Source organism: Haliotis rubra, unplaced genomic scaffold (genome assembly GCF_003918875.1).
Source record: "Haliotis rubra isolate DU_JTF1 unplaced genomic scaffold, ASM391887v1 Scf247, whole genome shotgun sequence".
Lineage (NCBI taxonomy): Eukaryota > Metazoa > Mollusca > Gastropoda > Lepetellida > Haliotidae > Haliotis > Haliotis rubra.
This window is the reverse complement of record NW_025766525.1, coordinates 167,647-183,649: the sequence shown is the minus strand read 5'-3', so window position 1 is coordinate 183,649 and position 16,003 is coordinate 167,647. Positions and strand designations below refer to the sequence as shown.

General features: G+C 45.9%; 3 protein-coding genes and 2 long non-coding RNA genes across 5 annotated transcripts in view; 3 read left to right on the top strand and 2 right to left on the bottom strand.

The window, feature by feature from the left end:
• LOC124279154 (protein mono-ADP-ribosyltransferase PARP14-like) overlaps window positions 1–1,636 on the top strand; it is a 28,391-nt gene extending 26,755 nt beyond the window's left edge. The window contains exons 24-26 of the mRNA XM_046714954.1: window positions 39–160; window positions 743–879; window positions 1,329–1,636. Coding sequence (XP_046570910.1) covers window positions 39–160; window positions 743–879; window positions 1,329–1,496 — 427 coding nt within the window. The 3' untranslated portion in view covers window positions 1,497–1,636. The remainder of the gene's footprint in view (window positions 1–38; window positions 161–742; window positions 880–1,328) is intronic.
• A 716-nt stretch (window positions 1,637–2,352) lies between these two features.
• LOC124279132 lies at window positions 2,353–2,574 on the bottom strand. The gene is made up of 3 exons (XR_006899301.1): window positions 2,560–2,574; window positions 2,454–2,512; window positions 2,353–2,379 (listed from the first exon to the last, which is right to left on the bottom strand). It is a non-coding gene; the product is annotated as an uncharacterized LOC124279132 (long non-coding RNA).
• A 90-nt stretch (window positions 2,575–2,664) lies between these two features.
• Window positions 2,665–3,610, bottom strand: LOC124279131. The gene is made up of 3 exons (XR_006899300.1): window positions 3,176–3,610; window positions 2,765–2,971; window positions 2,665–2,726 (listed from the first exon to the last, which is right to left on the bottom strand). It is a non-coding gene; the product is annotated as an uncharacterized LOC124279131 (long non-coding RNA).
• A 1,588-nt stretch (window positions 3,611–5,198) lies between these two features.
• LOC124279130 (ankyrin repeat domain-containing protein 50-like) lies at window positions 5,199–8,137 on the top strand. The gene is made up of 2 exons (XM_046714924.1): window positions 5,199–5,269; window positions 6,085–8,137. Exon 2 carries the CDS (start codon window positions 6,095–6,097, stop codon window positions 7,454–7,456), a length of 1,362 nt encoding a protein of 453 aa, XP_046570880.1. The 5' UTR covers window positions 5,199–5,269; window positions 6,085–6,094; the 3' UTR covers window positions 7,457–8,137.
• A 2,141-nt stretch (window positions 8,138–10,278) lies between these two features.
• Window positions 10,279–12,944, top strand: LOC124279128 (ankyrin repeat domain-containing protein 50-like). The gene has a single exon (XM_046714920.1). It carries the CDS (start codon window positions 10,282–10,284, stop codon window positions 12,538–12,540), a length of 2,259 nt encoding a protein of 752 aa, XP_046570876.1. The 5' UTR covers window positions 10,279–10,281; the 3' UTR covers window positions 12,541–12,944.
• The last annotated feature ends 3,059 nt before the right edge of the window (window positions 12,945–16,003 follow it).

The following is a 16,003-nucleotide window of genomic DNA, read 5'->3' as shown; positions in this document are numbered from 1 at the left end:
TTCCGTTTCATTAAATCTGATACAAATCCATGTTACAGGGCGGCTCAGGTGGCCATGAAAGCAAAACGAGGCCCAGACAAGGCGGAGCCGGTGTTAGCTTTCCACGGGACAAACGTGGCATACATTGAGAAGATATGTGAAGGTGGCTTTAAGAAACCAGGTCAGTATTGCACTACCGATTCTGAATATCTCTTGACTATCTCACGCCAGTAACTCACTACTGAGACTGAATATCGCTTTATCTGTATCCGGAGGCATACTGTAAAACATGGAGTGGAGTCTTGGAGAGGAGTCTTGGTGATTGAATCTGGAGTATATATACACTTGCCACTTCTGTTTCGAAATCTGCTATTAATGGCTCTTCCCAGTTGTCATTTATACCTCTGGAATCACCGGTTTCAAATGTAGGACAAAGTACTATATCTGATAAAAATTCTGTTCGTGAATAATATATTGGCAATGTTATTTATGTCTCTTTTGGACAATAAATAATGCCATTATTTAGTTTATAGGTTGTAAATCATTTTCATGCTTCTCCATCCATCTATCCATCCATCCATCCATCCTTCCATCTATTCATGTACACTTGTGTCCTGATGGCAAATCCCCAGAACAGGACCGGAAGTTAATACTGTTACAGAATGACATTTCTGGAGTTGACAAGGTTAATTGATACGTGTTATTGTTGTGTTTCAATAGTCTATAATACACCAAACACTAACATCTCACTCCACCCGCGTAGGTGACCCTGGGTTTGTTGCAAAGACTGACACCGGCTATTACGGGAGCGGAGTGTACTTCAGCGAATATCCCGAGTATTCCATGGGCTACATCGCTGGAGCTCAGAAAATCCTTCTGTCTCAAGTCATCCTTGGAGAGGTGGGTCGTGACTCTGTCATCTTACTTATCAATGTCCTGGAGTTTTCACGATCAATCTTGATCAACATAATATTTATCCAAACTGATACTATGTGTTTTAAACAATCATGTGTTTGGTTTGCTCACCTTGACACAATTAATGTTGTCAGTGTTTCGTCCATGTTCCGTTCATCTGTCGATTTAGACTTAGACGCTTTTCCCATATACTATGCTTGTTTTCTATACTACGTGGACTATGTTTTCTTCGTCTTCACGAAGGTTTTCATCACATTTCATCATATATTTTACGCTGGAATATGCAGTTGCAGTATTTTGGGGGTTATTGCAGTACAAAGGACGGCATTTTGGGTACAGTATCGTGTTTGGTAGATTGCCAAAAGTAGTGGCAATAATACCCACCTGATTGTCTGCTTATGAAAGATCTATGAGGATTTGCTTCCTATCTTCAGGTGTTCCACTGCACGGCCCTCATGAATGGCGCAGCTCTTAAGCCAGGATATGATTCTCACACCTCACCAGACGGAAAGGAGCTAATAATCTTTGACACCGCCTGCATACTTCCGTGCTTCATCGTCCACTACGGCCCCTCACAGGGGGTGTTCACATACACCACCTAGACACCACCTTCCCCTACTACGTGCTTCATCGTCCACTACGGCCCCTCACTAGGGATGTTCACATACACCACCTAGACACCACCTTCCCCGTGCTTCATCGTCCACTACGGCCCCTCACTAGGGGTGTTCACATACACCACCTAGACACCACCTTCCCCCTTCACTCGTCCCCTCACTACACATACCCCCTCACCAGGGGTGTTCACATACACCACACCTAGACACCACCTTCCCCGTCCCCTACACTCTGTTCACTACACCACCTAGACCCCTCACCGTGCTTCATCGGGGTGTTCACATGTTCACACCACCTAGACACCACCTTCCCCGTGCTTCATCGTCCACTACGGCCCCTCACTAGGGATGTTCACATACACCACCTAGACACCACCTTCCCCGTGCTTCATCGTCTACTACGGCCCCTCACTAGGGATGTTCACATACACCACCTAGACACCACCTTCCCCGTGCTTCATCGTCTTCACTACACCACCTAGACACCACCTTCCCCGGCCCCTCACTAGGGGGTGTTCACATACACCACCTAGACACCACCTTCCCCGTGCTTCATCGTCTACTACGGCCCCTCACTAGGGGTGTTCACATACACCACCTAGACACCACCTTCCCCGTGCTTCATCGTCTACTACGGCCCCTCACTAGGGATGTTCACATACACCACCTAGACACCACCTTCCCCGTGCTTCATCGTCTACTACGGCCCCTCACTAGGGGTGTTCACATACACCACCTAGACACCACCTTCCCCGTGCTTCATGCTTCATCCTCACTCTAGACCCCCCCGTGCACACACATACACCACCTAGACACCACCTTCCCCGCCATCCTACGGCCCCTCACTAGGGATGTTCACATACACCACCTAGACACCACCTTCCCGTGCTTCACTCACTGCCTCCCACACAGGGATGTTCACATACACCACCTAGACACCACCTTCCCCGTGCTTCATCGTCCACTACGGCCCCCTCACTAGGGATGTTCACATACACCACCTACGGCCCCTCACTAGGGATGTTCACATACACCACCTAGACACCACCTTCCCCGTGCTTCACCGTTCCCCCCACTACCTGACCCACCCCCGTGTTCAAATACACCACCTGTACACCACCTCATCATCACGGCCCCTCACTAGGGATGTTCACTACTTCATCGTCTACTACGGCCCCTCACTAGGGATGTTCACATACACCACCTAGACACCACCTCACTAGGGATGTTCACATACACCACCTAGACACCACCTTCCCCGTGCTTCATCGTCTACTACGGCCCCTCACTAGGGATGTTCACATACACCACCTAGACACCACCTTCCCCGTGCTTCATCGTCTACTACGGCCCCTCACTAGGGATGTTCACATACACCACCTAGACACCACCTTCCCCTTGCTTCATCGTCTACTACGGCCCCTCACTAGGGATGTTCACATACACCACCTAGACACCACCTTCCCGTTCATCGTCTACTACGGCCCCTCACTAGGGATGTTCACATACACCACCTAGACACCACCTTCCCCGTGCTTCATCGTCTACTACGGCCCCTCACTAGGGATGTTCACATACACCACCTAGACACCACCTTCCCCGTGCTTCATCGTCTACTACGGCCCCTCACTAGGGGATGTTCACATACACCACCTAGACACCACCTTCCCCGTGCTTCATCGTCAACTACGGCCCCTCACTAGGGATGTTCACATACACCACCTACATACCCACGACAAATTCCGAATAATCCTCCGATTTCTGCATGTTTGTTCTTAATGGTGATTACTGCTTTGTGACAAATTGTCTTCCAATTTGTAAATATTTGATCTTGCATTATGATGAAGTAAATAGTAATTGTGAGTGAGTGAGTTTATAAACAAGAAAACGCGTTGCGGGGGATAATAAACGTCGGATCCGCATTTTCTCCCCCAAAAAAAAGCCAAAAAAAAAAGCGACGAGACCAAAGTTATACATATTAACAAGTTCATCTTAAATACAAGTAATATTTCAAGTATGTGTACCATATCATGCTCACAACAACAGTATTTACATCAGTTTAAATCTTGGGCTGTAAGCCACTAACAACCAAAGGTAGGGCACCCTGCTCGGGGTGAAGGGGATTTCCTGTACCTCAGCTTCATGAAGGGTGCTCTAGCAGGTTTGACGTCATCACTTCAGCTGCTGGGGTTTCTAGGCAGTATTAGCCAACAATAGGTACAATGATTGCGAAACGAATGTACAGTCCCCGAGGTCTCTCGTGTAATAGTTGTTGTAAGTTTGTTCTTAATGTAATACGAACATTGAACCACATCTGTGAAACATTGCTAGTCGAGATGTATTTATTCGGATCTAATAAAGTGCTCCAACCTGAGAGATTTCTGTGTGTTTTCTGTACCTATATGTGTCTGACAACATTCCAGGTTGTATATGAGAGGAAGTGTTCCTAAGTCACTGCACTGAGTGTGAGAGAGAGTGACCACACGACTTAACAGCTACTTCACCATCAGTCGGACTGCAACACTAACAATACTATTCCCAGGGAACATTGGACAAATTTGGGTTCTGAAAATTGTTGGTAGACTTCAGTCGCACCGCATGTTCAAATGTTGTAGGCATGTAAATATGACAACGCACAGAGCTACAGTATGTGCCTTAGCGTAATTTAGATTTTTTTGACTGGAGACTTGGCGACAACCTGCACGGTGAGTAAATGTCCTTTGTGTAAGATACACTTGGATGTGACGGTTTCCAGTTTGTCTTCCAGTCCCTGCGACTGCTGGCTGTATTTAACTTCATTTATACGTCCATCACTGTCCGACGTCTGTGATGCTACCTAACAAACATAACTGACATCCATGCTGGTACTGTATACACATCCACAGCGAGTTACTGAGATGTTCCATCGTGACTGCCTATGTGTTCGAAATGAGAAAGACGGACTGACATCAAGTTAGTGAATATATTATAAGAGGCATGACAAGATTGTCCGAGGTTCAACCCCAGTAGGGTCAGTGACAGACACCCCGAGGAACGACCCAGTTTGGCCGGGACTACTACCATATGTAGAGCGATGCATGACCCAAGGATGACCAGATTCATGTACTGCACTATAATAATGGGATGTTTTCGAAACTTTACTTCGTTGGTTGCCTCGTACCCGGGATAACTCGATTTTCACAGGTCAAAACGAGTTCCCCTTTTTACCGTACCAAATATACACGAACCTGTTCTTTGAATGATAAGGTGAAAGACGTCATACACTGTACTGCTCTTACTCAGCAATGTCCAAGTCGGTATGTGAATATAAGCGGTGGAAAACTTATCTCACTTATTGCGCATGGTTGGAGAAGACGTACCCAACAATTTGCCCACGATTATCCAGTGAATTATATCTACATCAAATATTCACTGAAATAGATCGGAAATATAATAGACTGGATAATCGAGGGGGTATGCGACTTGTGTCACAAGACTCACAAATGCTGATCAGACTAAAATGTCGGTGTAAATGTATTGTGTAACGCTTGTATGTCCTGTATTAGGTGGGGATATTCACTCGTAGCGAGGCAGGGTTGTTTGTGAAGTAGCTCTAGTTGTTTAATTCCTATCCCTGTACGCCCGTCCACATGACGCGTCGCAGGTGTGAGATAACGACTGATATCGCATAACATGTCATAAATCTGGGTCATGGTGACCTCAATGTCCTGATATGTGAGGAACTACACCAACTGCACATTTACCGCCTTCCTACTCAGGTATGTACCAGACTTGCCTCCCTACTCATCATCCAGTGTTGGTCATTTCCAACCCTTATCGTGGAGGTATATGTGTGCACTGTGACTGTGTAGCGACCTCACACCCATCTACTGGCCGACCTCAGGCTGGTCTCTGCGCGCAGGTCATGCATTGCATATGACCATGTGTAGTTTGTCTACCGAGTTGTACATGTTGGACGTCGTCGACTGCTGGGGTACATCCAGGCCATAGGGAGGATGAATGTAGTCATGTGGTTCTGTACAGGGAATAATTCTGGAAAATAATGTTCCGTCCCACACTCGCTTGTAAAAAAAAGAGTCCGTCCTTAATTTCAGGAAAAGAAAAAGCATTTTAAAACAGGACAGACTGGGATGTATTTGTTTGGGGTCACAAACACCTTGCCGGACCCGCCGTGAACACCTCCATGTTCTAAAAACGACCTTTTTGTTTGGAGACATTTGTAAATGCTGAAAATGAGTTGTAGTCACGATTGCCAAACAACTACTCGTTGGCAAGGGATGATATTGGGTTTAAAAGCGCTTTACGTCGGCCATCATCAACCATAAGTATATGTTGAATATATGAGGTGACAGGGTATGCGCCCGTTCGTTATATCAGAGGCCCGGGTTCGATTCCTGATGTGACTCCTGTTTCTGGTGGTCCGTCACATTGTTGGAAAGGTGTTTGTATAGAGGGCAGTTCACGGAGTGATATAACATATATATACAACAAAACCAAGACCAGTTTGAAAATACATAAATTGGTTCATGACGTAGTATTCACACGATGTATAACAGGTCTGTTCTCTGGCCAGGTACGACGTCATGGATGGGCATCACCGGAAACACGTCCTGGACGTTCTTCAGTCAAAACCATTCCACTTCACACTGAAAGACTTGAATAAACAGGATGACTTTCTCTTCTGGGCAGTCATGGCGGGGGATACCTCCATTGTACGCGAGTGCCTATCTCAGGAAGTACACAACATCAACAGACGTGTCCATAAACAGAGAACAGCACTAATGGCGGCTGCAGCAGGTGGGCAGCAGACGATATACCAACTGCTTCTGTCCGAGGGTGCAGACCTGACCTTGACTGACGAGGAGGGTAACAACTGTCTTCATCTGGCTGTTGAAGGAGGGAGTATGCCTGTTGTTGAGGATATATTGTCCAGAAATGTACTGGACATCAATGCACGTGGTCACCATGGCCACACAGCCACCATGGTCGCGGTTGTGAATAGACAAGGAGATATCTTTGACGTTTTATTTGCTGCTGGCGCCAATCCCTACATCCGGACAGATAACGGTAATGACTGCTTGTACGCAGCAATAGTTCTAGGACATATGACCTTACTTAGGAAGCTTGTGAAACTGACCTCTTTTGACATCAGTCGTAAAGATCAGCTGGGCAGATCTCCAGTGATGGTAGCAGCTTTGCACGGGAGGCAACCAGAATTTGATTACCTGGTGTTGGAGGGGGGAGATATCTCCCAGGTGGATGAAGATGGGAATGATTTCCTGCTGCTGGCGGCACTGGGAGGGTCTGCAGGCATTGTCCAACATCTGATGTCTATGACCATATTTGACATAAACAAACGAAACTTGAAAGGAATAAATCCACTATTGGCGGCTATTAACGAGGGCCACGAGGACGTGTTCGACCTCCTTCTGTCAGCAGGGGGCGCTGTTCCAGACAACAGTGACTGTGTAATGAATTCCGTTAAAACTGGAAACATCCACATAATCAAGACGCTCCTGGCCATGAAAGTGTTTGATCTGAACACACGCGACAAGCAGGGCTGGACACCGACCATGATGGCTGCAATGTATGGTTACGTGGATGTCTTCCAGATCCTCATGTCTGAAGGTGCTGATATATCCCTGGTAGATGCATATGGCAACAACTGCCTCATACTGTGCAGTGTCAGTGGCGAGGCGGCGATGGTGCAGCATATTCTGTCACTTAATTGTCTGGATATCAACGCCCGTGGGTTCGGGGGCATGACGGCAGTGATGGCTGCTGCTAGTGAAGGAAGGGACGATGTATTTGACGTTCTGGTGAAGGCGGGAGCAGACCTGTGCCTCGAGGACGACGACGGTAACAACTGCCTGATGCTCGCTCACACTGGCGGAAACTCAACTATTGAAAAGTTCCTGATGTCTACGGATTTATTTAATCAATAATGTACCGGCAACAGTCATGGTTGATGCGCTACTGGAAATGGGAGCTTCATGGCTGCTCTGATGGAAGCCAAGAACGTTACCCTCTGCTGTGTGTGTGTGTGCGTGCGTGCGTGTGCATGTGTGTGTTTCTGAGCACAGTATTTAGTATGTGTGTTACATGTCGACGTTACAGCTCGACGCTGGGAACAGATGAGTGATGCAGGTAGAAGATGTCAGGTGGAACAGTGTTCGTGGATGCCATCTCGATGTCATGCTGGTGTGTGACGAAACGATGATGAAGCATGCATGTGAGATACCCTTGGATGAGACATGTAGATACCGCTGCTGGTGTGCTTATGTTTGCCATTTACAGTTTGAAACGATGATGTTTAGTTGTAATAAGAAACACATCTGCTTTATATGTGTGTTTATACTTTCGCGAACAACCGGTGTCATCACTGATTATCCATTCATAAGACTTTCATGACTGTTTTACTTTTTTCTCCCAACTGAATGTGTTTCTGCACAAAGTCTTGATTATTCCCTGGAGTTTGCGGTTCATATCATACTGCTTTATCTTTATGTTAATCGACTTAACGAGATCCATCTAATTTGTAAGTGATCGGAAAGACAAAGTCTCGCGTGTACATGTGCGTCAGAGTATTTGTGAATTTAAAATGGGAAATGAAGTCAGTGCGTTGGTGTGTTTGTCCTTCCTGACAAGCTATGAGCGTACCCGAAATCACACACCGCCCCGCAACATGTCCCTAGCGTCATGATACCCGCGCTGAGACATATGGGCCCTGTTTCACAAAGCTATCTTAGCGCTACGACTGTCGAAGCTCTATGTTAAAGTATGGGAGTTACGATAGTCGTAGCACTGAGGTCGCTTTGTGAACCGCGGCCCTGGTATTAACGCAGTATCAGCTTGGTTGACACCACACTCAGCAATATTAGAACCATGTATAGGCGGCCTGTAAATAGTTGAGTCTGGACCAAACAATCTGGTGATTGATATTAAGAGCAACGCCCCACGCTGTTGGCGTAGGGTGACACGCCATTCACACAGACACCCGGCAGTTCATTACCTATCTCAGCACCTGTTGCCACCCGCCATGCCCACTGGCGAGCTGGTATATGCGCCGTGCATACATATGTAGCTCAAATGTATGTTGTCCACGAAATTTGCAAAGGCGAACTTAATAACCTTTACATGTTTAGTAGCTTTCAGTGTTATGATTCATTAGACAAAGAAACCTAATTAACTTCACTATCACAGACGAGACAGAAAATAGCTATAACGTCATTTATTGGGCATGTCACAGTGTGTATGAGTCAGTGAACAATAGTTTGATTTATTTGAAGGTTGGGCGACATCATATATTTATGAAAGTGTTAACGCCACTTTTCCCCTCCTTACGTTGAAAATGGTTAACAAATATTTAACAACAAGAGTTGCTGACAAATCTTGGGACGGTTGTAGCAGTATTGTTCAAGATGCAACCTCTAGTGTGTCAAGCAGATAACATTCTACACATTAATCACCACTATGACTCACTGGGTAGAGATAAAGTATATCATGACATACCATACACTGATACAACGACCGCTGATGTATAATCATAAACGATATGGTCCACCCACAGGAGAAACACGTAGATGACGTCTAGTGCCCGAGGAGCTGGACACAAAGTAAGCACATACTTCACGTACAGGTGAAAGACGTAGATGACGTCTAGTGCCCGAGAAGCTGGACACAAGGTAAGCACATACTTCACGTACAGGTGAAAGACGTAGATGACGTCTAGTGCCCGAGAAGCTGGACACAAGGTAAGCACATACTTCACGTACAGGTGAAAGACGTAGATGACGTCTAGTGCCCGAGAAGCTGGACACAAGGTAAGCACATACTTCACGTCCAGGTTAAACACGTGGATGACGTCTAGTGCCCGAGAAGCTGGACACAAGGTAAGCACATACTTCACGTACAGGTGAAACACGTAGATGACGTCCAGTGCCCGAGAAGCTGGACACAAGGTAAGCACATACTTCACGTACAGGTGAAAGACGTAGATGACGTCCAGTGCCCGAGAAGCTGGACACAAGGTAAGCACATACTTCACGTACAGGTGAAAGACGTAGATGACGTCCAGTGCCCGAAAAGCTGGACACAAGGTAAGCACTCAATTCTACCGTAAACGCTAAAGAAAACTAACCTTTATGTTTAACATTTGATGGTGGAAATGATTAGGATATTTTCGATACGATTCAGGTGTGGGGACAGAACCTATATATACATGCAGGATCATAGAATGACCCATTGTCTGGAACCTTGGGAATAACACGATAAACTTGGCTTGACGGTCACAGGGCTCTGGTTGAGTGAGTGAGTGAGTGAGTGAGTTTGATTTTGCGCTGCCTTCAACAACTTATCTTGATGTCAAACGTGATTTATCCGTTGGAAATGACAAGTTAAGGCCGAATCAGCTGTGATATATTCTTGTAAGAGTACACATAACGATGTAACCATGATGCACAATCCGTAGAAATACCCTGGATCAACAAGACACCAAAAACCAAGCCATGATGCCATGTAATAGAACAGGCACATTTTAGTTAGGCAGACTTTTGACAAGGTCAACTTAGCCCAAACAGCGCCATGGCATCTATTTCTCACATTGGAAACATAAAGAGGCATTATGTAAAATCGAGCACATTATGTAAGTTCGCAAATGACTTGAACATCAGGAAATGTATAATAGTAATTTAGAAGTAATATTTACTCACGGAGCACATTTGAGCTAACACTATTCCCCATTAATGATATTCAGGTAAACGGAGACAAAATGGAGACAGCGCATTCGGCAATGAAGATTCTGTACGACCAGCTGTCCTGTGAACCGTCGGGTCTTCCCGAGGACTTTGTACTGGATCAAACTGAGGACCTGCTGTTCTGGGCCAGCATGGCGGGTAACACACCCTTGGTCAGGGACTGCCTGGACACCGAGCTGTACGACATCAACAGACGTGTGCACAAACAGCGAACTGCAGTGATGGTGGCAGCGCTGGGAGGTCAACACACAATATATCAACTGTTAATGTCGGAAGGTGCCGATCTGTCCTTGTCTGACGAGGATGGCAGCAACTGTGTTCATCTCGCTGTGGAAGGAGGGTCTGAATACATAGTGAGCAATCTGCTGTCGTGGGGAATCCATGACGTCAACGCGAGGGGGAAGCTTGGTCGAACAGCCGTTCATTTAGCTGCAATGAACAATCGTAAAAAAGTATACGACGTCTTGGTAGCTGCCGACGCTGATATATCCGGGGCTGATGCTGATGGGAACAACTGCTTGCATTTAGCGGTTGAGAAGGGAAATGTGACTATTGTCAGGGACATACTGGGTAAAAGACCACTGGATATAAACGTTGTTGGGGCCCACGGCAGAACTGCCTTGGTAACAGCAGTTCTGAACAACCACCTTGAGCTGGTGGACTACTTGGTTTCCATGGGAGCGGATGTGACTATCAGGACTGATACGTTGCTGGACTGTCTGACAGCGGCAGTGGTAGCTGGCCACGTCTCCATGTTGCTCATGTTGCTGGACTTGGAGATGTTTGACATCAACAGAAGAGGACAATATGGACGCACTGCAGTCATGGTTGCTGCTTTGCTGGGGAAGTGTCAAGAATATGATGCATTAGTCTCTGTCCACTCTGACGTAAAGCTGTTGGATGATTTCGGCAACGACTGTTTATTACTTGCAGCGATTGGCGGCAGTGAGAAGGTAGTTCGACATCTCATTTCACTGAAGGCTTTCAACATCAACAGACAACAGGAAAACCAATCGACTCCTGTGTTTGCTGCGGTTTGTCAAAACCACCAGAAGGTGTTTGATCTGTTTGTTGCTGCAGGAGCTAACGTTGCCTTGACAAGCATGGGTGACACTTGTTTGATAAAGGCCTGTGAGACAGGGAACTGTCACATCGTGGACACGCTGATAGCAATGAAGTCACAGGACGTCAACCACAGAGGGCAACACGGGTGGACGGCAGTGATGATGGCTGCGTTGAAAGGTCATGTGGATGTCTTACAAATCCTTGTTTCTGAAGGTGCAGACTTGACACTCACCGACGACGACGGTAACAACTGTCTTATGCTGGCAAGCGTGTATGGTCAAGTTAAGATGATTCAGCATCTCCTTTCTATAGACAACGTGTTTGACACCAACAGACAAGGTCAGGATGGGAAGTCAGCCGTCATGGCTGCTGCCAACGAAGGACATTATGACGTATTCAAAGTAATGCTAAACAGAGATGCAGATCTCCGTATTGTTGATGTTTATGGCAGCAACTGTCTCATCCTGGCTTGTATCGGCGGGAATGCCCTCATAGTGCAGCATCTGCTGGCCATGAATATGTTTGATGTGGAGGGTCGAGGGAAGGACGGCTGGACTCCTCTGCTGGCTGCTGCAGCATCAGGCCAGCAGGAGGTATTCCACATGTTGGTGGACGCCGGGGCAGATGTTACCGTCAAGGATGCAGACCACGACAACTGCTTGATGCTAGCTTGTATAGGGGGAAATGCGGCGGTCGTTCAAGAACTCCTCCAAATGAACACGTTTGAGATCAACGGACGGGGTGGGAAGGGCTGGACGCCAGTAATGTTTGCAACCTTTTATGGTCAGACAGAAATATTTGATATTTTGTTTAAAGCAGGAGCAGATGTGTCTTTGACTGACAACAATAACAATAGCTGTTTGATTCTGGCGGCAGCAGAGGGTCACGTGGACATTGTTAAGCGACTCCTGGCGGTGACGTCGATGGACGTGAATGGCAGAGGTAGACGGGGATGCACGGCTCTGCTGCTCGCAGCGCACGGGGGACACATGGATGTGTTCCAGCTTCTGTTGGCCCATGGAGGAGATCTGGCTGTGGTGGACGAGAATGGTGCCAACTTCACACACTATGCTAAACACTGGATAAGGGAGACAGTGAAGGATGTTCCATTGGTGAGGCTACAGCTTATATCGGAGCTGAGGGGATCGATGATCCGTTCTTCGTCATTTGCTGGTTCAATCAGGGGCACGTTTGGAATGGTGGGTTAGGGCAAGGTCATGAGCTATCAGGATTACTCATCTCGGGAGGGTTACGGAAGAAAAATACTGGAACTCAATTCACTAGTTTTACTAGACTATCACATTGCGAAAGACAATCTGGAGGTAGGTCATCAGAATGAAAGTTCGCCTTGTTCAGTCCCAATGAGAGGTTTTTAATATGAATTGTATTGCTGTTAGCAGAAGTATTTCTGACAAACTGATGCAGAGGAACCGCTGTTGTGAACTTGAACGAATTCGTTCAGCGATGCCTGTGATCGCACGATGAAAGATGTTGATTTCCAAGACACGACCTAGCCTTGAAGTTCAAATATGGAACAAGTTACGATTAAATAATAATCTTTGGAGGGTTATTTTACAAGAATATAAGCATTTAAACTTGAATTGGAGCATTATTTGTTGCACTTATTACGACCTGTGTCCACGTTTCCAAATGTCCTAAGATCGCCGACCTTTTTACCTAATGACGCGATGCATGCGATGGTGAATGTATAAGTAAGGCATTAGCAATATTATTATTATATGATATTTATATAGCGCACATATCCAGGCAACTAGTGCTTGCTCAAGGCGCTGGTACTTTCTGGTGATTGAGTGAATATTCCAATAAACCAATATTCCAGCAGTATCACGGCTTCACACACTGTACCCACAAGGGAAATCAAACCAGGGTCATCGGCGTGACGAGTCAACTCATTCACCACTGAGCTAATCCTCAAGAGACGGCAGAGCAGAGACATATTTGTTTTGACATTTGCGATCATGTCACTGTACATTCACTAAGGCGTTTGGTTCCATACCAATCTGTTTAACCATAAATAACCACAATCACTGTTTTACATCAGATGACATTGAAGCAGTTTTATAGAGGTGTACAGTACATGTACCACTACAGGAATGTGCCACAACAGTACATGTACCACTACAGGAATGTGCCACAACAGTACATGTACCACTACAGGAATGTGCCACTACAGAACATGTGTCACTACAGTACATGTACCACGCCAGGACATGTTCCACTACAGAACATGTACCGCTACAGGATATGTAACACTACAGAACATGTACCGCTACAGGAATGTGCCACTACAGAACATTTACCGCTACAGAACATGTACCGCTATAGTACATGTACCAGTACAGGAATGTGCCACAACAGTACATGAACCAATACAGAACATGTACCACTACAGGAATGTGCCACAACAGTACATGTACCACTACAGAACATGTACCACTCCAGTACATGTACCACTACAGAACATGTACCACTATAGGACATGTACCACTACAAGACATGTACCACTATAGAACATGTGTCACTACAGTACATGCACCACTACAGAACATGTACCACTAAGGGACATGTGCCACTACAGAATATGTACCACTCCAGGACATGTACCACTACAGAACATGTACCACTCACAGGACATGTACCACTACAGGACATGTACCACTACAGTACATGTGCCACTAGAGAACATGTACCACTACAGAACATGTACCACTACAGGACATGTACCACTACAGAACATGTACAGCTATAGTACATGTACCACTCCAGGGCATGTACCACTACAAGACATGTACCACTACAGAACATGTGTCACTACAGTACATGTACCACTACAGAACATGTACCACTAAGGGACATGTGCAACTACAGAATATTACTACAGGACATATGTACCACTCTAGGACATGTACCACTACAGAACATGTACCACTACAGGACATGTACCACTACAAGACATGTGTCACTACAGTCCATGTACCACTGGAGAACATGTACCTCTCCAGGACATGTACCACTACAAGACATGTACCACTACAGAACATGTGTCACTACAGTACATGTACCCTACAGAACATGTACCGATCCAGGACATGTACCACTACAAGACATGCACCACTACAGAACATGTGTCACTACAGTACATGTACCACTAACATGTACACTAAGTGCATGTGCCACTACAGAATATAAAATTCACTCCAGGACACGTACCACTCCAGGACATGTACCACTACAGAACATGGTCCACTCCAGGACATGTACCACTACAAGACATGTACCACTACAGTTCATGTGTCACTACAGTTCATGTACCACTACAGAACATGTACCACTACAGAACATACAGTACCACTACAGAACATGTACCGCTATAGTACATGTACCACTACAGGAATGTGCCACAACATTACATGTACCACTACAGAACATGTACCACTTCAGGAATGTGCCACAACAGTACATGTACCACTACAGGAATGTGCCACAACAGTACATGTACCACTCCAGAACATGTACCACTCCAGGACATGTACCACTACAAGACACGTACCACTACAGAACATGTGTCACTACAGTACATGTACCACTACAGAACATGTACCACTAAGGGAATGTGCCACTACAGTACATGTACCACTACAGAACATGTACCACTCCAGGACATGTACCACTCCAGAACATGTACCACTACAGAAAATGTACCACTCCAGGACATGTACCACTACAAGAAATGTACCACTACAGAACATGTGTCACTACAGTACATGTACCACTACAGAACATGTACCACTAAGGGACATGTGCCACTACAGAATATTACCACTCCAGGACATGTACCACTCTAGAACATGTACCACTACAGAACATGTACCACTCCAGGACATGTACCACTACAAGACACGTACCACTACAGTACATGTGTCACTACAGAACATGTGCCACTACAGAATATGTACCACTACAGGACATGTACCACTCCAGAACATGTACCACTACAGAACATGTACCACTCCAGGACATGTACCACTACAAGACATGTACAACTACAGTTCATGTGTCACTACAATACATGTACCACTCCAGAACATGTACCACTCCAGAACATGTACCACTCCAGGACATGTACCACTACAAGACATGTACCACTACAGAACATGTGTCACTACAGAACATGTACCACTACAGAACATGTACCACTAAGGGACATGTGCCACTACAGAATATGTACCACTACAGAACATGTACCACTACAGAACATGTACCACTACAGAACATGTACCACTACAGAACATGTGCCACTACATAACATGTACCACTCCAGAACATGTACCACTACAGAACATGTACCACTACAGACCATGTACCACTCCAGAACATGTACCACTACAGAACATGTACCTCTACAGATCACGTACCACTACAGAACATGTACCAATACAGATCATGTACCACTACAGAACATGTACCACTCCAGGACATGTGTCACTACAGTACATATACCAGAGATCGAACCTTAGTTATATTTAGCACTGACCTTGGTCAAACGTCCTTCAAATACTGTGTTCAACTTCCAGTTAGTGTTGATAATGTACGTACGCTTCTCAAGTGCAGACCCGTGCAAAAAGTATTCGGACACTTGACGTAATTTCC

Excerpts from the sequence above, each read along its gene's own strand:
- LOC124279130 (XM_046714924.1), top strand. The coding sequence starts at position 6,095 with ATGGATGGGCATCACCGGAAACACGTCCTGGACGTTCTTCAGTCAAAA.
- LOC124279128 (XM_046714920.1), top strand. The coding sequence starts at position 10,282 with ATGGAGACAGCGCATTCGGCAATGAAGATTCTGTACGACCAGCTGTCC.